Consider the following 25850-nt stretch of genomic DNA (forward strand, 5'->3'; position numbering starts at 1 on the left):
AATCCCAGCGGTGGATGGCAAGCGGACATACGAAAATTACCACCCAGGAAGCTCATCCCCCTTAGGAGGTCTGAGAAGGCAGGAACTTGCTCTCCCTGGGCCTCCACCCAGATGGCCCATAGAAGGGTCGTGCAGGCCTTGGCAGTGAACCCCAGCAGTTCCACATCCTGTGCTGGTGGCCTAGAAGTGTTCCCAAAGCTTGGGGGTAACCAGAGGAAAAACTAGACTCTTCTTCCTTTTGGCTCTCCGGGCTGGCTGTTGTGGTACCAAAGGATCTCCCCCTGCTGAGTGTATGTGCATGTGTGGAAATCACAGTCCAAAGCTGAGATAACATTCAAGGTTTTACTCCATTACAGTTAAAACTGGCTTTAATGTTCTCTTGAGCTCAGACAACTGCTCCATGGTTTTGTGGTCCAGAGGCTGAAGGTGCCACAAGAGACCCATAAAGAAACAATGTGGGGAGGGGAGCTGCACTGGTGGATCCTCAGTTCTTGGTGATTCAGTGCAAATACAGCAAATTCTCAGTGTACACAGCAAAAACTGCTCTCAGCCAGGTGCTTCAAGTTCGTAGCATGGCTCCAGTTTCTGATGGTAAAGTGCAGTGGGTGGAAAGAGTCAGAAAAATCTGCTTACAAAACCCAGGTCTACACTAAAGACCTAGCCTCTTTGAGCCTGAGTTTCCTCACCTGTAAAAAGGCCAAACTATTCCTACCTTGTGGGCTGGTGTTAAATATTTACGTATGTAAATGCTCAGCAGTGCCTGGTGCACAGGAGGCCTGACTGATGGGATGCCTGAATTCCGGGCCCAGTCTGACAATAACAGGGTCTGAAACTGTCTCTTGCCCCATTTTCCCCAAGGAGGGAGAGTGAGGGAGTTCACCTATCTCTCATAGAGTTCTCTCAGCTCTAAAATCCTTAGTCCTCCTTGCAGAGAGAAGGTATACTTGGGCAGAAAGATTATGCTCAGATCTGGGCTCTGCAATTGACTATATTCATGGCTGGGAGCCTCAGTTTCTCATCTGTAAAATGGGGCATGAACAGGCCAATGCACTGTAATGTACCTGATTGGCTCTGCATATCTCTTCAATGTTAACTCTTGTTACCTGGCAGAACTAGAGAGACTTTCTGACTGGGTGAATACGGACTACAGGGGGGACTCTTTCCAAGCACTTTTCTTGGAGAAATGCTGGCAGGAGAGGAAGACACCATTTGCTTGACCTGGACTTTGAGAATTTCTGCATGGTACTGGCATTCTACATCTCCCCTGCACACATGTCCTGAATACCTGTAGCAGGCCTTGCCCTGGTGCCGGGAGGATTGTCTACCTGGATGAAGATGACACTGTTTACTCTAGACAGTCCCCAGAGAGTGGGGGGAGAGAGTACTACAACATCAGCAAGAGTGAAATAATTGCAACATGAAGGTTCAAGTGTCAAGCTGTGGAAAGAAATGAATTCTGCTATTGCGGGGAGTATGGTGGTGCTTGATTTCCAGCTTGAGCAAATCAGTTGTTTGGGGTCACAGGGTCCAGAAGCAAAGAAGTAGATGGAAAGGAAGGTGATTAAAGGGAAACAGGCCCCCAGCAAGAGCTTAGCCACCAGGGTGGGCTCCTTGCTTGGCCCAAGGGCAATGTCAAATCCCAGGACTAAGCTTAAAATCTTAGCCACACAGGCACCTATTCGGAAAGTCATTGCAGAAAGCCCCAAATTTCATCAAGAAATGTTTGCCACCACCTGAAATGGAAACTTTCCTCAACGTGCTGGTTTAGAGAAACTGTAAAGATGGTTAACTCCTGCCAGAATACTACCAGGGACTCTAGCAAACTTAAAAGATGAAAAGAATAGAATAGATATTAAAAAGGAATGAAATCAGCAAATTTTACTCATTCCAAGAAGCGATGCTCCCCTCCCACTTTTCCCTGTGGTGAGTGGCTTCTTGTTGCTGATGATTGATAGGGTGACTCTGTTATTGTGTTCCTTAAAGTCCGTTGACAACAGCAATGTCCGATATCGGAGGACCCAAATGTAATTTAAAATATAGCCACAGCAGCCTCCAAGTTGAACTTTTGCCCAGAAATGACAACCAACAAATAGTATCCACTAATATTCCTCTGAAATGGCTTTGGGCAGAGGAAGGAGAGCTGAGCCGGCTGGGCAGTGTGAGTTTACTCAGGACCACGAGGAGATGTCTGGAGGTGCAATATCGACAGCCCTCCAGCTTGTTATCACTGCTGACTGATCTTCAAGAATTCGAAAAGATCACTGTGGAATTCATTTCACTTTCTTCAGAAACTGGCCCTAACTGACCACCAAATTCCTGGAGTCCTGCCTATATCCAAGGAGTTCTGTAAATATAAATCATGGACTCTCTGTTTTAGAAGAGCAATTTCATTTTACTGATAGACTTTCTCATCTTTTTAAAAAATCTAACATCTCTGCTCACCTCTGTACAGACATCTGCTTTTGCTTGTTTCAGGGAGATTGCGTCATGTGTGTGGGATCAGTGTGGTGCTGGAGGACACTTGGGCTCTTACCTGCTTGCTGGCTCGGAGGCCCAGCAGATCCTCACCTGTTCTTGGTGCAAAGCTAGCTCACTTGGTTGTAGGGGTGCCCTTGAAACAGGGATTGTAGCAACAGAGAGCCACCCAGATGGTTTTAAGATGCTCTGAGCAGGGGTCTAGCCCTAAGAAGTCCTTTTCTGAAGTCCACCCAAATGCAGATGCAGCATGTCCAGCACTGTGTGCTCAGCAGAGAATACCAAGACATGAGGTAGAATCTCTGCCCCTAAGGAAGTTATAATCTGGCTGCAGAGATGTAACACAGCCTCGTGCTTTTTTTATTTGCTTTGTGCCTCTTCCTAATGTATACCTTCAATAGAAAGTGAGATACTCAAGGGTTTGGACTCTGTCTTGAACATTTGTTGAGCTACTATCTGCTGGGCACTGTGCTGAGGAAGGTGGGGTAGGAGTATAAACATGACTCAGGAGCACCGTGAGACTCATAGTTGACCAGGACAGGTGAGTACATGAGCTACCAGGAATTACAGTGCAATACAGTGGGTCCTAGAAAAGATGTCCCAGAGAAAGCACCGATACTGACTAACTGCATGAGGAAGGCTTCCCTAGTGACAGTGGTATCTGACTTTGGCCTCAAATAGTAAGAAGGACACTCTAAGCCTGGAAGGAAGGGGACAGAAGGTAGTATCCCTGGTGTAGGGAACAGTGTTCCTATGCGTGGAGTATGAAAAAGCATGATGTGTTTTGGGATCAACAAGAAGTTTGCTCAGGCTGATATGTAAGACTGTGTGGTTTTGGGGTTAGGGTTGGTGAGGGCCAGGAGATGAGGTTAGAGAGTTATGAAAGGCCAAGGACACGACGATGAAGAGACTGGGCTTTATCACATGGGTACCAGAGAGCCACTGAAAGCTTTTGAGCGGTGGTGTGGTCGAATGTGGGTTCTAGAAAGATCACTCTGGTCATAGCATAAAGGCTGGACTGGAGTAAGAGAGAGCTTGAAAGCAGCAAGGCTCCTTAGAGGTCCAGCATGGACCAACTTCTACCTGGAAACGCCCATTTAAGAGCTAGTGGAGACCCGAAAGTCGAGAAGAGGGAACTGAATGGACATTTGCTGAAAGATCCACTCAACAAACATTTATTGAGTGCCTCTCAGATGCAGACACTGTGCTAGGACCTGTGGGTGGAGGAAGATATAACATAACCCTGCCCTGATGGACCTCATGGTCCAGCAGGTGTCAAGGGTGTAGCAGAGGTCAGGGGACCCTGTGAGGCAGGGAGTGGGAGTGGCTACCGGGGGGAGGAATGCAGTGTGGAGGCCGGAGAGGCCAGCAGAGGCATTATTACCGGGCAGGGCGTCTAGTCTGGGTGCTGAGGGGAGAACACCAGACAGACAAAGAACTGGAGGCAAGAGAGGCATTCCACCCTAAAAGAATGCTTGCATGTTTGAAGATGCGTAAAAGAACATATCAGAGGTCTCCCTACAGCCCAAGGCGAGTCAGAGGGAGTGGCAGAAGAGGCTAGGGATTAAGGCATGGGTCATGTCAAAGTGAGCTTTGCCTACCATCCCAAGGAGGGACGCAGGTCAGTGGTTTTTAAACCCTGGTAAATGGCAGAACCTTTTGGTCAAAAATTTTTAGCCAGTACCCTGATCATAAAACAGATAAAAGTGAAGCAGCTTTAGTTAAACTGGATGTGAGACTAGTGCTTCCTCTGTCTTGGTCTCCCTTTTGTCCCTCCAGGCCACACTTGAAACAATTCAGAACACAGTTTGAGAACCATCTGTTGCAAGTGACAGTGACGTAGGTTGGGGGATGTGGCATTGAAAGATTTTTAAAGGGCCATGATTCCCAGGTTTCCAGCTTCATTTTGAAGGTGATAGGTACAGAAGTGGCTGGTACCTAGTAGGTACTCAGCTTGTATGTCTGTGTGTGTGTGTTGTGTTGTGTTGGACTGGTAGTGCCTTGGGAAGGGTAGGGGTTTGGGGTCGGAATATTGAGTTCCATTTTGGACAGAATGGATTAAAAGTATTTTTGGATTATCCACATGCAGAGATCTATGGGTGTGGGCCCCGGGCAATAGCAAAAGCTGTAGTTATAGACTTGTAGTTATTGGTGTATAAGCAATAGTTGAAGCTATGGACTTTGGTACAATTTCCTAGAATTAGATAGAAGCAAAAAAAAAAAGTAGGCAGAGCCCTGGGGACCACTGACAAGTAAAGGGCAGGTGGGAGAGAAGCCAGGAAGGGGACTGAGAGAGACTGAGAAATGGTAGGAGAGAAAGCAGGTGACGGCAGCGTCTCAGAAACCAGGTAAAGAGATAGAAAGTAAGCCTAAGCTTAAACATGTAATTGGTGTTTAATAGTTGGTTGCCTGGAAATGAAAAAGGAATAAAGGCATTCCATTGGCATACCATATTCCTTTTGAAATAAATCTGAAGCATACTTATTTTTTCTAGAAGTGTACACCCTTTAATATATGAGTATAGATTAGTCTAGCAAAATAACAACTGAGCTCACAAGGTAAACAGTGTCACTGTTGTTTAGTGAAATTTCTCTCTCTTCTCTCCGGGGATAAATGAAATCTCTCAAATTTCTGCTCATCAATCAAAATTTTACATTCAATGGAGCGTTCATTCTGAGTTTAAAGTGATTCTGTGACTGAATGCTTAGAAAGTTGTACTTTGGTAAATTGAAAATAATTTTTCTAAACTGATGGGCTAATTTGAAATCTATATTCTTTTTCTTGTTTTGATTTTCGCAGCCCAAATTGTAAGGCATATTCCTCTGGTTGTATTCTCCACAGATGATGCGTTCTCTCCCCTAGAGATGCGGGGGGCTTCTGAAACCATTCATTACGGGGAGAGGCGAACACAGCACTCAGTAGGGCTTAGTGGATATTTATTGCATGAGGTAGATGATGTACTATTTTCCCTCCTAAATATTCATACACATCTCAAAGGTATCTGTATTCAATGAACTGAAAAAGAAATCAAAAGTCATAACTGAGTAATTAGAGATTAGAACTACTGGCCACTCTTTCTCTTTCTTGTGGGTACACAGCACCGTGCACAGAATGCCACCCTCTGAAACTCCATCACAGCAGCTGACTCCGTAAAAGCTTCTTGGAGAAAATCTTTTCAAAAGAATAAACAATAGAACGTGACCTTCAAATTCCCAAAGACCCGCATTTTTAAAATTACTCAACATCTGGATTTAGTTTATTCTCTCAACAAATATTGACTGAGTGCTTACTATATGCAAGGCACTGAGAAAATGTGGTGAATAAAACATTAGAACATCCCGTTGTCATGGAGCATTCATTCCAGCCAGAGGAACGGGCAATGACAAACAAGATACAATGCGTGTCAGTGGTGATAAGTGCTAAGAACAAAAATAAAGCTAGGATGGGGGGTCTGGGTGATAGGGGAGGGGCCTACTGTTCTAGACAGAGTGGTTAGGGAAGGACAGGTAAACCGAGACGGGAAGGAGGAAAGAGATGTTGGGACAGAGAGCACTGCCACATGCTTAGTTGCAGTCTGGTGCAGTTCACCTCCACTGGCAAGAAGACGTCACGTGCAGAGCGTGTGCTTAGTGTACCCAGGCGTTGGCCCAACCAAGAAACCTGTAGCCCTGCAAACATTATGGTAATACCTTAGATAATGGCTGTTGAAAACCAACTGTTCAACTCTTCAAGATAGTTTTTGTAGGTGACTTTAAAATATAACAACTTCCATTATTCAAAAATCCAGAAATGGCAAGCCAGCTCTTAGAAATGACTAAAATGACCTACTAGCATTCCCCTTTTTTTTTCTAATGGAGACTTTTGCTCTCCTGCTGAGACCACGTATTATATCTAGTTTCACGTAAAAATGAATTTTTGCTGCTAAGTTTGAAAACCGCCTGAAAATAGCAATTAATATTGGAAAAGCTGACAGAACCTTAAGTGTAGTGGCATGATTGGTGCTGCTATAATTATGTGCCTGAGTGTGTACATGTCTATGTAAACACAGTATGAAAACACACTTGATGTCCAGGACAGTGTGTTGGTGGATTTTCTTCTAGGTAAGTGAGGGAGAGAGGGGGAGAGACTTAATGGAATTTATATAGCACTGTTAGTAGGTGTGGATTTTTTAATCTTACATCTGTATAAGCTTGTTTTTCTAAATTATTTTCACATCCATCACTTCATTTGATTCTCACAATGTGCTGGGGGAAAAGAAAGGCAGGATAGGCTTTGTTCTTCCCATTTGATGGATGAGAAAACTCAGTGGATCGGCTAGAATGGCTTAAGGTTCTTATCCATAGAAGGAGGAGATTGGACATCTCCAATTTCCCTTCCAGCTCAACAGGTTCTTGATTCTTTTGTTTCTGATTGTCCTGAAGTGCCACAACTGTTTAATGGTGGAGACTCCTTTTAAGTCCACAATCTTTTCTACTATACAGTTCCTACTTACAGTCTTCAAATCCTTCCCTGCATATTCGATCATGTGTAAAATGCCATGTCTACTATACAAAGTTGTTGAGAAGATCGTTGAGGGGATTAAAGGGAGGGTTTGTGAAGCACCCAGCACAGTGGCAACTATCATTATTATTGTCATCACTGTTACTAATGAGGAGCCGATGTAGTGTAGTTGGAAAGAGCATCAGTGTTGGAGCTTCTAAGCATTAATGGAAGAGCTGCTAATACCTACAACATGGGGTGTTTGAAGACTAAAGGAGATGATGTGTACGTGAATGCCCAGCTCCATGTCTGATGTACCAGATGCTCAAGAAATAGTTGGTAGGTATGAATGATAAACCACCTTTCATAAGAAACTGGGGTATATTTTCCCAATTCTTTCAAAACCTGAAGTGGTTTTACCTTACATTTCACAGAGGTGAAGTGTATCCTTGAAATTAACAGAAGCATACAGCCATCTTTAAAAAAAAATAGAAAGAAAAAGAGATTCTGAAGTTTGGCCATTCTGTTCACATCTGGGAAATGGAGGGAAAATCTACATGCACCCAGTAGTTAGCAAATTGTCCTTGTGAAGTTTCATGTCAGATAGTCCTCTGCAATTCAGTATATGGTATATTCCAGTCCTCTCATTCTCCCCACTGCCACAGTCTCATAAGATTGTGTGGATTATTAGAAAAGCCTGTTTACACTCACCATACCACTTTCTTTGCAAAGCAACCGTTTGAGTATTGTGAGGAGCAGCTTTGCTATAGCAATGACCCTTATGAGGGATTCAGTGAAGTTGGAAACCAAGACCCTGGAAGCCTTGTCTCTGGCGGCGTGCTCACAGACAAGGCTGGTACAGGACTGAAACGTGAAAACTCCCCAAAAGGATCTGTGGTTATTTGTCTCTAGGAAGGATTTCTTGGTACTGAATTTTCAGGGCACAATAAACTAACATATATAAGCATTTGCTGCCACCTGCTCTGGAGCCGTGTTGCGGATGTGTTGGCAGGTGCTACGGAGTCACAAGGTGAGTGGAACTTCCCTGGACCAGTTACTCGAAAATCTATTAGGTATTTTAAGCTATTGGCCCTGAGACAGTGGGTATTATTCAGAACACGAACTTTCAACCACATATTGTTTATTATATGCATTGTTTGAAAAGGATGAAACAGAGCAACTGGACATTTGAACATGAATTTTTTTTTCTTATTTGATGTATATCTATCCTGGAAATTATTCTCACTGTGAATACCCATCCTGTGTGGACATCTCAAGAACAATTGAGTATTTCTGTCTGAGAGGAGTACATTAAATGCTTTGGCCAACGTCTGTTATGTTTGGTTGCCTTCCAATTTTAAAATGTGTGAATTTCCTTTTTAATGTTCTAGGGGAAAGCAATGGTATTTGCCCCACGCCGAGGGAATACTGTAAACCAGTTTTGCAGTCTAGCTGAAAAAGCTGGTTTCTCTATCCAAAGACATGAAAATTATGATGAACACATTTCAAACTTCCACTCCAAGGTTAGTTTTCTGCTTGTGTTAGATAACACTTTAATCCGCATTGCATTTTGAAGAGATCATGGTCTTTTTGGCAGGTAACCTAAATATTTGATTAAAGTACTCCTTAGGTGTGTTGCTTCTGAACAGCTATTTGTATCTGATTATTTTGTGTGGTAAAGCCATCTTTTATCTTTGCATGTCTAGAAGGATTTCACAGAAACCATTCCTGTTTACTTCTTTCCCTGAAACAAACTAATCTTTTCATTCATAATAGACTAATTTGTAGGATGCAAAGGGAGGTGGCATAGAATGAATGATAAACATGCATTTATATTTTAATGAAAAACCTTCAGCTTTTAAGTAGGTTAAATGCTCAGCTGCACTGAAATAAATAGAAGGTGAATGTCTAATTGTATCATGTTGGACTGTAAATCTTTATCTCTGCTTGTTTTATGGCTGGGTCAGTTGGCAGTTTGAGACTGTTAAATCTCATACAGAATTTCACAGTTGTGGGGTGATATGTCAGATCGAGGCGCTACAAGATTTAGGTCAAAAGCACTTATCTGAGAGTGATTTCTAAGCCTGCTTACATAAAGCAATGTTATCAGCCTTTTTATTATTTATAGGTATGGAGCAATATAGGACACTGAGAGGCAAGTGTTTCACCAAAAACTTTTTAGGATTCTCACATTTGCTAATACATGTCACAGCGACTAGTATAACATATATTACTTCTGTTATTTTGTGCCTTACAGAAATCTCCCTTCACTGAGCTAGTCTGACCTTGGCAAGAGACTTTAACTTGTCAGGATTTCATAAGTTGTGACTGCATAAAAGTAAAGGCCTGAGCTTAATTTTCTTCTGGAACAATGTGAACAGCATTCTTTGTTACCCAGGCCTATGATATAATGTAGCAGTGTGTAAGCTTTTGAAAAATTATATGCAAAATGAATCTGATCTTCCAAGCAAGAGAAAAGAAATTCCCACTTTCTTGAAATGGGTTTGATTCTTTGCATATATAAGGCTCCATTTAGCCTCTAGAGAAAAAAATAGTGCTTTGTGAACTGAAAGAGTTAAACCATATTCTCTCACTGGTGGCTTCAGACCCATTCCCATTTCTCACAATCAGAAAATAAAAAAAAGAATGGCATGAGATTCAAATCTTACCTGCTTCTCTAGAATGATGGTTTTCCCTTTGCAACTCCTCCCCAGAACAAAAGGAATGGCTCTGAAAGCTTTACCTGATGTGGGGACGGGGAGGGTCTCTCCTGGCCCCCTGAGCTCCTCCACCTGCAGGAATAACATGGCCTTCTCTCCAGGGTCTGGCTGGAGCTAAGGGGATCACATAAGGGCTGCTTCAATGCCATGTCATTCACTTTCCCCCAGAGCAGCTCAGGAGAGCAAAGTCTGGGTTTTTCCACCAGCACAGAGCGGACATTGTGCCTGAAACTCTCTGTCTCCTCCCTGAAAGATGCGAAGGGTATTGGGCATGCCCACCTCTCCTTTCTCTAGAACTTTAGAGTGTCAGCACCTTGTGGCCAGCACCTCCTCTTTTTATTTCCAACGATGCACACTACCCTGCTAAGCACCCACATTCCATACATCTTTAAAAGGCCTCTTCATTGGGATAGTGCACCATGCCCAGTTAGTGCTCCAGAGGTAATCACCGACTGATTGGTCCCCCCAAAATAAATTTCCATAAATAAGTGCCCTTAGTCACTTCCGAAAAGTCAAATTCCACTCTTTGCTGACCTTGGACTAAGAAATAGTTCTCCTCCTTGTGTGGTGAGGGATGAGCATGTGGAGCCCTAGGAGAATATTCTGCAGAGTTGGAGTGCCCTGGGTAAAGGGGCACCCGTGATATATATTTTGAATGATGAGAGCTATTGCAGCTAGTTTGGTGTTCTGCTTCTAGCAAAAGAACACCTCTCGTCCCTTGGGTCCCTGCTCCAGCCGCGGCGATACCGTGTGCTGACTGACCGGAGCCGAGGCCCGATGACCCAGCTCCAGCTCGCACGGGGGAGTTGGGGAGTTCTCCTTTGCAGGAGAAGGATCTCGCCGAGGCCGGACAGGGAGCCGCGGGCCCAGCTGGAGCGAGTGGAGAGCGTCCCTGCTCCTCGCCCGGCCCCAGTGCCCGTCAGCAGGGCGCGGGCGGAGGCCCGAGGCAGCACCCCGCGCCCTCCGGCCGCCGCCCGCCCCGGGCTCCGGGGACGTGCAGGGCCGGCACGGCCGCCGCGACTCTCCACCCTGGCGGCTTTTGTTGGCCGCGTGCTAATAGCCAGGGCTTAAAAGTTTTCCATCTTGAGCGGCAATCAGCTTTCTTCCTGTCCGTCTCTGGCCAAAGCCCCGTTGTCCCTGGGACGCGCTGCTCCCCGATGGAGGAGCGGCGTTTTCCTTCAGGCTGCGTGTTATCCTCTTAGCCCTACTGTGTTGGAATAGAGCGTAACCAGCTGGAGGACTGTAAGACGCCTGATAATGCCGCTCTTTTCCGCTGTCCCGTCTTAATCTTGTTACACAAATGGTTGTGAAGAGATTCATGAATTTTAATTTTGCCCTCTGCATTAGTGCCTCGCGTCACTCATACACAGCTGCCTTCGATGCCGAGTTTTCCACCCCTCCTCTTACAACAGGGGAAAAAATTAGTTACAATCTTGGCAGTAGTGCAAGGTAAAAAAAAAAAAAAAATCTACAGATTTAGGCAACCACCCATGAAGCTGATTAACAGTCAGTGATCAGGAGGAACAGCTTTGCCTCTTAAACTTTTCACCTCTCATTGTTAACTGTGAAATTTTATTTCCGTTAAAAAGCAAGCCTGTAATCAAAACGGTGCCATTCTGCACTTTTCTGCCAGTGCTTTTGTTAAACTGTGCCCACACCATGCAGCCAGCGTGCTCAGAAACCAGGCAGCCAAAGGTGTAGTATGTTTTTAAAATATTGCCTTTCTGTTCGTCCAGGCAACGGGAAGAAAAAATAAAACACTTCCCTCTCCTCCCCAGCGTCTTGGTCTCCTCCAGGCTGGGAATCGAATGCATTGCCCCATGGTGTGGTTCCAAACCTTTAGGTAGGATGTTAAGATAGCAAATTGTTTAGCAAGGTAGAGATGTAACTTAGAGATTACAGCTGGCTTGAAATTAGTTAATAAAAATATTCTCATTCATGCAAATGTTCCTTGAAATATAATTTTACATGCCATGGGTTTTTGTTGTTTTTTTGTTTTGTTTTGTTTTTAACTTTCGCAAAACCACCCTCGAGTGTTTATTTTCTGTATTTTTGTACGTAGGTCTGGAAATAGGCTTGGGCTGCACTATGAATTCAGTACATTTGTGTTAAAAGCACAGCCATATTGCACTTCTGCTTATCTATTCAAAATGCCACATTACAAGTGGCTGGTGCTTATAATCTGTGTGGTGTGCTGTTGATAATTGTGGATACTGTAAAGGGTAAACAGTCTGAACTCCACTCCCGCTGCTGCTGCTCACGCAGGAGCAAGGCTGAGCGTGTTACATCCAATTATGAAGTAAAGCATAATGCTACTAATAGCTGCTATATAATTTAGTTCAGTCCTCAAAGGCCCTGTTTTAACCTATGAAATTGAAAAATTGTTTTATTCACAATTTGGGTTTTGTTCATTTTTTTCAAGGTGCTTTTTTTCATTTGTTAAAATTGTAATTATGAATTGGGCAAAGAAGTACAGCCTGAGTATATGGAATTATTCTTAAACCTCATAACGTTCTCCCAACGAAGAAAGTATTTCCCCACAGCTTTGTGTGTATTCAAGTGCCCTCCCCTAACGGACTGGCTCTGTTCAGCAGTGATCCGGCGCGGGGTGACGGCGTTGCCTTTGACGGCTGTTGGCTCTTCCCCATCGAGGGAAGGGCTCACAGTCAAGACCCGGCCGGCCCCTGGCCCCTTCCAGCAACGAAGCCTCTGCTTTGGCCTCCAGAGGTCAGCATAGAATCCAAGTTAAAAGTGATTTCTAACCCATATTTACAGAAGAATTATTTATCCCACATATTACCTCAGGGACTTTATAAAGAGCTCATTTGAGTCTCTGTATATTAGTGCATTGTGAGTGAGTAGGTCAGCTGACTGACGCTGAGTAATCAACTTTCCCTTATCCCCAATCCCTGAGGAAAGAATTTAGCTAGCTTGGCCCCCTCTTCCCTCTGTAAAATATTTCAGTGAGCTCCCTCTATCACTAGGGCAACTAGCAACAAAGGTATTTACAGTTGGTAGGTCCCCGTTAGTGGATGTGGATTAGGAAGTCCGAGAAGCCGTTTACTCGGCATTTTAAAAAATTATTATTGAAGAGTGATGTTGAGGGACCTGTGTTTAGGATTAACACTGTCACTACTTTGGTGGCAACAAAAATCCATGAATATCTTTCTAAATACACAACAAATCATCTGCAAACAGAACAGACTCCATCTAAGACAAGAGAAAGAAGTCACTTCAGTGATTGTACCACCATCGGTTCTTGGGAAGGTAGATTAGAAAGTAAAGACTGAATTAGCTTTATGTTCTCCAGTGGAAAAGGGAAAGCAGGCTCATGGCTCCTGTCCCCAATAATAGTGAGGGCATGTCACAGTTTGGGAAAGTGATTTAGAAGAAACTTGCACTTCAAAAAGATTCATGTTAACATGCCGGAGGCAGACCAATCCAGAAAACAGTGATGGTGGAACCATTCATTTAGCTTTAGGGTGGGGTGGGGCTGCAGGAATGTTTGACTGATTTAAAACAATAAAGGAATTGGTTCCAAGTATAATTAAGAGATATATTTATTTCTGATCTTTATAATTTAAAATATGAATTGACAACTGGATTGTAAATTCCAACTTCGAAAGTATTAATCTTGTCTTTATAAATAGCAAATTTGGCCGGGCGCGGTGGCTCACGCCTATAATCCTAGCCCTCTGGGAGGCCGAGGCGGGTGGATCACTCGAGGTCAGGAGTTCGAGACCAGCCTGAGCAAGAGCGAGATCCCGTCTCTACTAAAAATAGAAAGAAATTATATGGCCAACTAAAAATATATATATAGAAAAAATTAGCCGGGCATGGTGGCACATGCCTGTAGTCCCAGCTACTTGGGAGGCTGAGGCAGGAGGATCGCTTAAGCCCAGGAGTTTGAGGTTGCTGTGAGCTAGGCTGACGCCACGGCACTCACTCTAGCCTGGGCAACAGAGCGAGACTCTGTCTCAAAAAAAAAAAGAAAGAAAAAGAATATAAATAGCAAATTTACTATTTGCTGCAATCAATATAAATATGACTTTCAAAACTATTCTAGCCAAATGAGGAAAAAGTGTATTTTAGATTTGAGGACATTGATTAGATTTAAAAATCTTATCACAATAAAGTCCTCAGAGCTTCACCTGAGCAGTATCAAATGTTGCCGCTCTAAATGTTGGACTATGTTCTTGTCCTTGGATAAAAGAATTTTTGAATTACTTATCATTAATATTAAAACCCCTAAGAAGCACCTGGAGAGCCTTTGAAATGTCTTAGGCCCCACAAGCCTTTCCTCGTGCCCAGGTGTTGCCACAGTCTCCAAGCAGTGATGTGAAATGCCTGCCTGCCTCAGTAGTGTGGCATTGGTTGGGGACAGAGGGACAGAGAGCAGACGCTTCCATGCCATGGCAGGTCTGGTGAGGATGAACAAGCCCCAGCTCTCCCTTCAGTCAAGTGCTTCAATCTTCATAGAGCTCACAAATGCAGTTTGAGTATTTATGAAAAAACACACTACCCCCCCCAAAAAAGATTCCCATCGTAATGTATAGCATTGTCACTGAGAACTACTTTGAGTCACGTTTTAGTGATTTATTTTTACAGAGCTATATGTTTGGGTAAAAAGTCATCATTATACTCAATATTAACATTGACTGATAAAATTTCCTAATCTGAGTCCCCTTCCCATTTTTTCTATTATTGTTTTCAGTTGAAAAAGGAAAACCCGAACATATATGAAGAAAACCTTCATTACCCACTTCTGCTTACTTTAACCAAAAATGGATAGAAGATTAAGCTCCTCGAAAGAAGAAGACATCAAGGGCACAGGGAATATTTTCACAAAACCAGAAATCTGTAATGGGTATGATATGCAGCAAGCCATTGGCTCCCTGAGATTTCCGAGCCCCCAGGACTCGGCCCCCACCCCCGTGTGACATTTCACGTGTGGGTTACGGACTCCCCCTGGCCTCACCCTCGCTGTTCCCCAGCACCCCTGCCAGGGTCCTCACAGATTCTTTTTACAGTCTGCTTGTTGCTCTTGCTTCTGCACCAAACCTTTGTTTGTCTTTAAATATGTATAAGCTGCCTGGCTGAGATCAGAATTTGACTGGTGAGCAACCTAAACAGTTTTCCCTCTAATTGAGACAGAATTTATTTTGGTGATTCCCATACCCCTTTAAAAAAAAATTGGTCTTTGTTCTGTTTTGGTGGTGGCAGTTTTTAATCTGTAAACAGAGCAAACATCATGATTCTTTCCTGGTTAAAGAAATAAGTAAAGCACATCTTTCTGATCTCCCTCCAATTAATTGTATTAAATCTGCCATTTCTTTTCTCCGTCTCTGTCTCTTTCTTTTTTCCTTTTAAACAGGATTTTTCCCCCTATAGATGTATAAGAAATGACTACATCAGCCCAAAGCCTCATAAACTGACCGTTTGTCCTCTGGACACAATAGCGTGGCCAGCCCTCTGCTCCTCCTCCCCAATTATGTGTGATTAGTCTCAGTGTGCTGTGTCAAGGAGGGGGAGTGTGCTGAGTGCTTATTATCTGTTTAGGTACAAGAAGAGCACATTTAGGCTCTGACTATGAATGAAAAGTGAGCCTTTATCAGGGCTTAAATCTAACTGCTGCTGTTCTCCAGGCCTCTTTGAAAATAGGTCCTTTCCAGAGAAATTTTGAATAAATGGTTGATAAACTAGATTGCAACCAGGGGGAGTTTAAAAAAAAAAACCTCAATCACACAATTATCTTATTTAAAATAAGTATATATTGTTATATGCTGTGATTCAAGTGTATAGTAAACATTTAATAGATGCTACCTAGGATTAAGAGAGAATGACTTTTCTGCAGGGAACCCAAGCATATCCTTGCCTAGTGCATCCGCAAGATGCTCTAATGCCTTTTGTGGAAATTCAGATGTTTATCTGTAAGGAATCATCTGTGCCCACTTTAGCAGTAATGTCATTAGTAGGTTAGCTATATAGTCTCATATCTTTAGTAGAGGCAAAGCGTGTATTCAGTGTGATACAATTAAAGTGATAGGTGGGGGACTGGGGAGGTGCATCCTTTTGCATGTTAAACAAACTTAGCTGTCATAAAAACAGCGACTCTCAAATGTCTTCTCTGCCCATTTCTATCATCAAACAAATTTTTCACCATCAGTTTGCATGTCCTTGTATTCACCACTTTTTCTGCTCCATTAGAGCACCTAGATGGATCTCGGAAGGCATAGGTCAAGTCGCAGTTAGATCATACATTTCTTTCTCACAAAAACTTGAATTGCAATGCCAAGTGATGGGCTAACATCACAATAACAGCAATTTATTCCTCTTTGGATAAAACAGCAGTCTATTCTCAGTGCTAGATAAAGGCCCAGGCAATGCAAACCAGCCATTTAGCTGAGTAGTTCAGCTAGTGGCAGCTCTCCTTTGGTGACTGTATAGGTTGCACACTGGCTTCATATTTTCTTGTTTAAAAATTAGAATTTGGCATGTTTTAAAAGGCAACACAAGTAGTTCCATCTATACTGGTGAAAATACAGCAAAAATTATTTCCTCTGTAAAACCTGCAACTAAGTCTGCCAGACAAAGAAAACGCATCCCTGTGTAGCACCTAAGATGGTCTCTTTTTTTTTTCTTTTTAAATATAGAACAGCAGGACCATGAGAATATTTCTTTTTTTCTCTCATGAAAATACATGAATTGGCAAGAATTCAATTTGCATTTGTGTGTTGTGGATGTAGAAATCCAATGTTTATGTCTCTGGGAGAAATTATATTTTAAAAGTAAACCAGTAATGTGTTTAAAAAAAAAATATCTGAGAACTGTGTGTCAGAATTGAGCTATTCCAACCAAGAGAGATACCTAGTAAAGAAATATACTTACTGTGTGATTAAAACCTAGAGACTCTCCTATGACATTTTAAAGGTTTCACAGATCTGTTCTTTATGGCAGGGGTCCCCAACCTATGGTGAGTTGTATAATTATTTCATTATATATTACAATGTAATAATAATAGAAATAAAGTGCACAATAAATGTAATGCCCTTGAATCATCCCGAAATTATACCTTCCTTCCCCAGTCTATGGCAAAATTGTCTTCCATGAAAATGGTCCCTGGTGCCAAAAAGGTTGGGGACCGCTGCTTTATGGGATCCTCGTCTCGAAATATCTCTAGTCCAGGCTCTTTGAAAGTTTATAATAAGTAATGTCATCTATTATTGAATAATTTAAAAGTTGTTATTTTCTCAAAGGTTAATGGAATGCTGATATTGAGAAGGGAAAAATGTTGCAGTTTAAAAAGTTTATCCATTTGCATTTCTTTTGAACTCTAGGATTTTTCCATGCATCAGTATTGGGTTGCATAATTGCAATTGGAATGGCCGATTCCATAATTGTCCATGTAATTATGCATGCATTTGTTTCAAAAAGAAGCCTGAATGCTTAGGAAATCACAAGAATTATTATGGTATTCCTCATCTTTGTATTCCTGTACCTTCTGATAAAACTCATGATTTTCCTTTGTCATACTAAGTACATTTGGTTGGATGAAAGAATGTTTCTAATATCACCCATGGTCACTTCTAATGTGGTGATATGAATAGCCACATACAAGTTGGTTATAAGAAATGTATTTTATTTTATAGCAAGACATATGCTGTGAATTGGGATAAAAGTGCTAGAAAAGACTACCTAAGAGGTTGATGCTATTTTGTATAAATTGTGTATTTTGTTGGCTTTTTGACTGAGCATGAAAATGTAACTTCCATTAGGGAAGGGTAATTTAGGTGCTCAGTATTCAGCAGAAAACTTGTCAGGGCCATAAAAGCTTTTCTGGCTGGTTCCTCCGGTGTTTTCAGAGAAGAGCTGCCCACCCCTTGCTGATTTTCCCTTTGGCTTCAGTATGGGCTGAATTTACCACTGCATACCTGTTGAATCAATTTGGGGGATCCAGCAGTTAACCGAGTGAATGGAAGGATTAGTGGCCCTCCGGAGCCCTATTTCAACAGCCAGGTGTCTGTCCTAAACTAGTTAACTGCTTTTGACAGTTGAAGAACCTGGTTTTAATACCATAGGCAGGAGGTAGTGGTTGTTTTTTTTTTTTTTCTTTCTCTCCACTACCAAAGTGGGGCAAACCTTATCCTAAGGGTTAGGGGTTTTTTGTTTTTCAATAGGCATGGACTGTCTCTTTCCCTCAACCCAGCTTCCATGGATTTTTGTCTTTGTGCTTAGTCAGCATCTGACTTGTTTCCAATCTATGCCAGACAATTCGGTAGCATTGTCTGGCAAGACCCTTTCATTGGCTCTGGGGGTGGGGCAGGATTCCCACAAGGGGGAAGGAGAGTATATGTAGAAACATACACACACAGTCACGGGGAAGATGAAGCTGTTTAGACCAGAGATCTGGGCTCCAGTTTCTTGATTCCAGCTACACCCCGACCCCAGATTAAAATCAGCTGAGTTCAGACTGTATGAAACGTCATAGTTATGCTGAATGTATCCCATAGAGAAAAGATGGATTTGAAACTCACCCTGATTTTAGACAAGGCAAATATGTTCTCCTGAGTGGACTATTTCCAAATTAGGAAGGAGCCCGTCAGTGTTTAACAAACCATTAAGCCTGAAATGCCACTTTTAATTCTCAGATTTCATTTTATCCAGAGAGCTTACAGCCCAGGCTGTGGCTAAATGCTCACTGTGTTCTCTGCCCTGGAAGTCTGTGCATTTGGAATCTGTATTTTGCCTTTTTTGTCCCCCTGACTTTTCAATTAATACATTTTTTAATAGATAAAACAGATCATACTGTGACTTTTAAAATGTCAACAAGCTTGTAAACAGAAATGTAATAAAATGGCTAATGGGAGATTCAATAGTTAATAGAGGGCCTGAAGTGTGAGCAAATACAGTAGCTGTATATTGGAAACTGTGCAAGTGAAGATGGTTTTAGTATTGCAAACTGAGGAAGAAAATTGTTTTTAATTAGCACCTTCATAAGAACTGCTGATTAATACTGTTTTGTTTGGTGAAAAGCTTTCAGCTGAGTAATTTGTACAGCCATTACAACAGTTTTGTTAGAGCGGGACTCCTGTTGTTAAACACAAACAGCAGATGATAATGGTGGAAGATGAGTTTGTCATGTAACAATTTACCTTATTGAAAAAAGCTTTATATAAAACCCAATACAGTAGGTACCAGCAAAAATCACATATTTTAAATCCTTCCAAAATTGCAGTGTGCCATGCTTGTGGTTTTTTTTTCAGAGACTAGAAGCAGATTTTATATCATTTATAAAATTATACACACAATTTAAAGGTGGTGTAGCATGGACAGACCACTTTCTTAGCAGCGGTTTACATTGGAGCAGTAAAGTGGCTGGGTATTCAAACACTTTCTAACTACACAAAGAAGGTGGAAAAATGGAAGCCTAATTAAATAATGTTACTCAGATGTAAATTTGCATTGGGACTGGATGTAGGGAAATAAGAATTGGTGTTTCTGCCTTAGGTGGGTTTATCACACATAGGATCTTAAAAAAAAATCTCTCTCAACGGAAGTTTAATTAACCTTTTTTTTTCCCTGGCTATGTTTTAACCAACCCAGAGGAAACAGTGCTCACTGAGTAAGACTTGACCAGGGAATAAGAGGCCAGTTTCAGTGAATGCCCATAAAACAGATATTTTACTAGCCAGAAGCATGGGAACTTTTTTTAAAAAAATAAAATGCAATAGTAAAGCATATTTGCATTAAAATATTACACTAACCCAAGGCTGGTAAGAACTGTAAATTATTGGAGTGGCGTAATAGAGCATGAGATTTTTTTTTTTCCAGACAGGCCTTCGGGGTAATAACAAGGGTTGAGGCTCACGACAGTGCCAAATAAGCTTTAGACAGCATAATAGTCTGCAAAGAAAGCCACAGAGCACTAATGTGAAGGAAGAGCTGTCCACCACATGCAGCAAAAATCACCAAAGGTCATTTTATGGTAGCAATTGTGACATAAAATTGGTGGTCATGCTACATGTCTAATACTCAGCACAGCTTTATAAATGATGGGCCCCTAGCGATGGCTGTCATTAAGTGCTTTCATCATAATAAACTTTAAACTGTTGGCTTTATGAATCGCCAGCTAGCTTCAGCTGTTCGTTGGATGGAGCTTGCAGTGCCTTAAGTGTGACAAGACCTATTAGGAATTGCAACCATGTTTCAAGCGTACTTGGCTTCCCCACTCCTGGGGTGATTGCTGCCTATTAAACGGCGTCTGGGAAGATTTTCCTCCAGCAATCTCTGATCAAGAGCTTTTTTGGGCTTTGACCTGCATTTCCTTCAAGACTTTCTCTGAGGAGTTTTATAAGAGCAAAACTCCAGAGGATTTATAGCCACTTCTGATTAATACCTTTCCAGTTTTTCTAGCAACTCTCCCACTGCTGCATAGAGAAAAGCTTTCATTGTTCCTGAGGTGCTTATTTGTGACCTTTTTTCTGCTTCCTGATTCCCTCTAACGTGTTCGCTTAGTGAAATCCTCGGGGTGGAACCAAGACAGTTGGTGAAGTTGTTACAGCTGGAGAGACAGAGAAGGGAAGAAGGAGGCTTTTATATTTTTAAAGGGTTACATGCAGAGCAGCCTGGCCCCGCCCATTTAAAAATGCTCACTGTGACGTCACCCCCGCCCGCAGCACCAAAGCATCCTTAATGAGCCCTCGGTGTAAATTGAGCAGACACATAAAGATTTCATGATTCAAATTACACTTTCATTAACCTTTAGCATGGGAAGTCTTTTAGTTTCTATAAATCTTACAGTGGCTTACCGTCTGTCCTACTGATGTGAATAATAGATGTTTGGGGAATCACTCTTTAAAAACCCAGGGTATTTAATTTACAAGGGCTAAATACATATTTCAGACTCACTTAGCAAGAACTTTAATTACTTCTTGTTGCTTTTTCTGACTTGGAGGCCGCCCTCCTCCACCCCCTTTTCTGTTGCTTGACTCAGATGTTTTGGAGATGGTAAAAGCTTTCAAAGTCTAAGTCCCTGTCTTAATACTCTTATTTGTCTTTCTTTTAAGCCGAGTAATATCCTAAAAATAGTTACGGGAATGTCTCAGGTGTGGACCATTACACAATTAAATTAGCAAACCTCGGAGGGATTGGATTAGAACTCGGCGGGGAACACCTGGGGCGTCCAGGGCAGAGCCGAGATTTCTGAATGGCAGAGGCTCTCGCCGTGAACAGTGAGGGTCTGCTCGCTTGGTAGTCTCAGCCACAAACTTGTCTTACCAGATAAAGTATTGCGGGCTAAACCCTTTTTTTTTTTTTTTCTTTGGGAGGAAACAGGAAAACCATTAGCGAATGTGTCAAGCCAAAGGGAAAACAGGAGTTGGAGGACTCGTGGCATTTCACATACAAAGGCATCCGCCCGTCCCAGCACGGGCGCCAGCCAAGGGTGCACAAGTGCATTTTGAGGCCGCTGTCCAGGTGCAAGGGGAGGGGCGGGGCGGGCTGCAGAATGCCCCCGAACAAAGGCGCCTCCAGGGGCCTGTGCAGAGGTCACCTGCTGCCTCCAGGGCAGATTAAGGAGGACTGGAGAGGGCATTTGGAGGAAATGGTGCTGTGCTTCTCTGGGAAATCAATTCGTCCCACCCTTAATAGAGCATTTTGCCCTCCCTCTTTGGGAGTCCCAGGCAAATGTGCTTCCAGGTCTCTCAAAATCAGTTATTAACAGACCCCTGTTTGAAGAGGCGGCACCTTTCCCTGCCTGTGCTCCTTCAATAGCCCGTGCCCCCTGAGAATCTTTCTGCTCTCTGCAGCCGCACACTTCCCTTTTCTCTCCTCTCCGGGCTCTCCCGCCCGCCTCTACCCAGGCTTCTTTCATAATTAGGCTGAAAGTGGAACTTTCCCCCACTCCCTTACTTTGAGATTTCTTTTTTCCCAGTGACCTGGGCTGCACTTTGCCCCCACTCCCTGCCTGCCAATCTCTTTGGGGTTAGGGCCTCTCTCTTTCCATTCTTGCAGCTCCCCCTCCTTGAGAGCTCCGGGAGGCCCAGCCTCCTAGAATCCGATCTCCTTCCAACACAGCAGCCCCCCTGCGGAGGAAGGAAGAGGCCTCCTCAGAATGAATGGCTGGTAAGGAGGTTTTTAATTTGTCTGGAGCTACAAGAAAAAGGCCTCAGAGCAGCGTCTGTCCCTCCCTCACCTCTGCCGTGGGCGGCCAGCGCCATTCCACCTTCCTGGTGGGCGCTGACACCTCACCATCCTGGGCCAGGTCCGCCGTGGAAATGGGGCGGAGGGGTCTGAAAATGTTGGCTTGTTGTGTGAAAGTCGCCTATGCAATCTAGAACAAGGACTCTGTAAATTAAAATCTAATTTTTGATAGTTGGCAACCTCCCAAGGTGAGAAATTTGGAAGTATAACGTGATGTTTCTGTCGGACAGTAAGTGACCTCAGGCCATCATTGGCTTGATTTGCAATCTGCCTTCTGTTGGCCTAGCTCTCCTTGAGCTTGGGGAAATGTCACCACGCTGTTCCCAACACAGGAGACCATGCATTTAAAAGCTTTGCTCACCTGACCTATGGTTCCACCTCCAGGTGCATTAGCCTTCATTTTCTTTCATAGCCTTTATTTTTAGGACAGAGGCCACAGCCCTGACCCAGCCTATGTTTAGAGTGGATCTCTCTCTCTCTCTTTGTATCTTTCGCTAACTGCATCTCATGATGTCAAGGGAGAGCAAGTAAGAAGCAAACTAGAAGGAGAATGAAGCAGCCTACAGCTCCTGAGCTTTTGGAGGTCTTTCCTCTCTTCATGAGTACTGGTCAGCCCACCTCAGGCCCCAGGCATGGGGGTCAGAGGTCTCAGGGTCTCCAGCTTGCATTTCCCCTAGCTGCTAGTGTTTCTCCCTCACCTCACTGCCAGGTGTGCTGCTAGACCCTCACACACACCCCCACCCCCAAGAGACTAGACATACCATAGGATGGTTACCATGTTCTCAATGTAAATATGATACTGAAGGGATTTTTCTGGCTCGACCTTTATGGTAGATTGGGGGGAAAATGACAACAGTTATGTTCCAGCTCTTCCCATCAAGAAATAGAGTCTCTCTCTTTACTCCTTGATTCTGAATTTGGCTTGGCTTGCTTTGGCCAATGAGACATTAGTAAATAAGAGTATAAGCAGAGGTGGGAAAATCACTTGCACATTGGGGTTTGCCCTCTCGATGCTTGTGGAACGTGGCTATCATGTGCAAAAGCCCAGACTATCTTGCTAGACACTGGAGACATGTGCCCTGGTCACCCCATTATCCATCCATGAGTGATGGCATGCAAGACCAAGCACCCCCTGGGAGACCTAGCCGCTGACTGTGGCTGCCCGAGTAAGCTGGGTGAGCCAGCAGCAACGAGGCCCAAACTCCCTACTCACAGACTCATGAGCCAAAAAACGGTGGTTGTTTTAAGCAACTAAGTTTGGGGAAAGTTTGTTACATGGCAATATATAACCAATACAGTCCGTGATCTATTCTCTGGGGGTACTTTTCTGCATCACTCAGTGTACCAAATCTTTTGATACAATTTTTTGCCTAAAATGTGTTGTGTTCCATAGCAACTAACATTGCAAAAACACAAAAGTAGTATGCACGTCCCACGGTCCTCACTCACCCTTCAGAAAGCCAATCTATTACAGAGGCAAGTCACTCTCAGGCCTGTGGGAGAAGACACCAGAGAAAATGGGCTTCAGGAGAAAGAATAATGGACTCAGAATCCAAATACTTAGACTGTAGCCTGGACTCTACCAGTAACAAACTGGGGACTCTAGGCAAGCTACTGGCCAGCTACCTAACCTCTCTGGGCATCAGTTTCCTCCCCTATAACGTAATAGAGCTGGAGTAGATCATTTGATTGCTCAATTCATGCTAACTTCTGAAGCATTCAAGACAAAAACATTCCATCATTAGGGCTAGAGGGAATTAGAATTCTCTGGTGCTGTCAAGAAAGTGTTGGCAGACATTAGCTTGGCCCTGGAGAACACTTAATACTTCTCAGGGGACTTTGTTCCAGGGGTTTTTGGGGTGGGCGCCAGTGTTTCATGTTGCTCCGTCCCAAGCTGCACGCTGGGAGCTGCCACAGGTGCGACTGTCGGGGAAGATGAGCAGTGGCCCGCGTGCCTCCGTTTCAATTCATTTATCTGATACATACAGGCACACCTTGTTGCATTGCCCTTTTCTTTACTGCACCTTTGCAGATATTGTGGTTTTTTTACATGCTGAAGGTTGGTGGTAACCCTGTGTCCACCAAGTCTATTGGCGTCCTTTTTCTAGTGGCATGTGCTCACTTCATGTCTTTGTGTCACATTTTGGGAATTTTTTCAATATTTCACACTTTTCTATTATATCTGTTATGGTGATCATGATCAGGGATCTTTGGTGTTACTATTGCAATTGTTCCGGGGCACCACGACCATGCCCGTATAAGATGCTGGACATGGACGTGTTCTTGCTGCTCCACCAACCAGCTGGTCCCTCATCTCTCTCCCTCTCCTCAGGTCTCCTTATTCCCTGAGACACACCAATATTGAAATTAGGCCAATTAATAACCTTACAATGCCCCTTAAGTGTTTAAGTGAAAGAAAGAGTGTCACGTTTCTCATTTGAAATCAAAAGCAAGAAATGGTGAAACTTAGTGAGGAAGGCCTGTGGAAAGCCAATATAGGCTGCGAGCTAGGCCTTCTGCACCAGTTAGCCAAGTTGTGAGTGCAAGGGAAAAGTTATTGAAGGAAATTAAAAGTGCTACTCCAGTGAGCACACAAATGATAAGAAAGTGAAACAACTTTATTGCTGATATGAAGAAAGTGTTAACGATCAGGAGAGAAGAGCAAAGCAGCCACAACATTCCTTAAGCCAAAGCCTAATCCAGAGCAAGGCCCTACCTCTCCTCAATTCTATGAAGCTGAGAGAGGTGAGGAAGCTGCAGAAGGAAAGTCTGAAGGTAGCAGAAGTTGCTTTGTGAGGTTTAAGGAAGGAAGCCAACTTTACAACATAAAAGTGCAAGGTGAAGCAGCAAGTGCTGATGGAGAAGCTGCATCAGGGTATCCAGAAGATGTAGCTAAGATCATTGATGAAGGTGGTTACACAAAATGACAGATTTCCGTCTATGAAATGGCCTTCTATTGAGGGAAGATGCACCTAGGACTCTCATAGCTAGAGAGAAGCAATGCCTGGCTTTAAAGTTTCAAAGGACAAGGCTGACTCTCTTTTTAGGGGTTAATGCAGCTGGTGACTTGAAGTTGAAGCCAGTGCTCATTTATCTTTCTGAAAATCCTAGGGCCCTTAAGAATGATGCTAAATCTCCTCTACCTGTGCTCTATCAATGAAACAACAGACCCTAGATGACAACACATCTGTTTACAGCGTGGTTTACCGAGTATTTTATGCCCACTTTTGAGACCTACTGCTCAGGAAAAAAGTTCCTTTTGAAATATTTTTGCTCATTGACAGTGTACTTGGGCACCCAAGAGCTCTGATGGAGGTGTACAAGGAGATTAATGTTGTTTTCATGCCTGCTAACACAACATCCATTCTGTAGCCTGTGGATCAAGGAGTAATTTTGACTTTGAAGTCTTATTATTATTGTTATTATTATTATCTTGAGATAGGTTCTTGCTTTATTGCCCAGACTAGAGTGCAGTGGCACAATCATAGCTCACTGCAACTTCGAACTCCTGGGCTCAAGCAATCCTCCTGCCTCAGCCTCCTAAGTAGCTGGGACTACAGGCAGGCACCACCATGCCCGGCTAATTTTTCTATTTTTTGTAGAGATGGGGTCTCACTATGTTGCTCAGGCTAATCTTGAACTCCTGGCCTCAAGTGATCCTCCTGCCTCAGCCTTCCAAAGTGCTAGGATGACAGGCATGAGCCACCCCACCTGGCCTTAAAGTCTTATTATTAAGAAATACAGGCCGGGCGAGGTGGCTCACACCTGTAATCCTAGCCCTCTGGGAGGCCGAAGCGGGTGGATTGCTCGAGGTCAGGAGTTCGAGACCAGCCTGAGTGAGACCCCGTCTCTACTAAAAATAGAAATAAAAATTATCTGGACAACTAAAAATATATATAGAAAAAAATAGCTGGGCATGGTGGCACATGCCTGTAGTCCCAGCTACTTGGGAGGCTGAGGCAGTAGGCTCGCTTA

At 43.3% G+C, this 25850-nt stretch overlaps 1 protein-coding gene and 1 long non-coding RNA gene across 5 annotated transcripts in view; both read left to right on the forward strand.

Annotated features, from left to right (window-relative positions):
* CAMKMT (calmodulin-lysine N-methyltransferase) overlaps positions 1 to 15010 on the forward strand; it is a 325200-nt gene extending 310190 nt beyond the window's left edge. For 3 of the 4 annotated variants that reach the window (XM_045549518.1, XM_045549519.1, XM_045549522.1), the window contains 2 exons: positions 8346 to 8477; positions 14389 to 15010. In XM_045549518.1, coding sequence (XP_045405474.1) covers positions 8346 to 8477; positions 14389 to 14466 — 210 coding nt within the window. In that variant the 3' untranslated portion in view covers positions 14467 to 15010. Of the gene's footprint in view, positions 1 to 5573; positions 5732 to 8345; positions 8478 to 14388 lie in introns of those variants that run through there. The other variant, XM_045549520.1, reaches the window with a different exon arrangement.
* Positions 15011 to 21757: 6747 nt separating this feature from the next.
* Positions 21758 to 25850, forward strand: part of LOC123636870 — a 41481-nt gene continuing 37388 nt past the window's right edge. Inside the window, exon 1 of the long non-coding RNA XR_006734692.1 lies at positions 21758 to 21797. This is a non-coding gene — a long non-coding RNA (uncharacterized LOC123636870). The remainder of the gene's footprint in view (positions 21798 to 25850) is intronic.

This window comes from Lemur catta, chromosome 4 (assembly GCF_020740605.2).
Source record: "Lemur catta isolate mLemCat1 chromosome 4, mLemCat1.pri, whole genome shotgun sequence".
NCBI lineage: Eukaryota > Metazoa > Chordata > Mammalia > Primates > Lemuridae > Lemur > Lemur catta.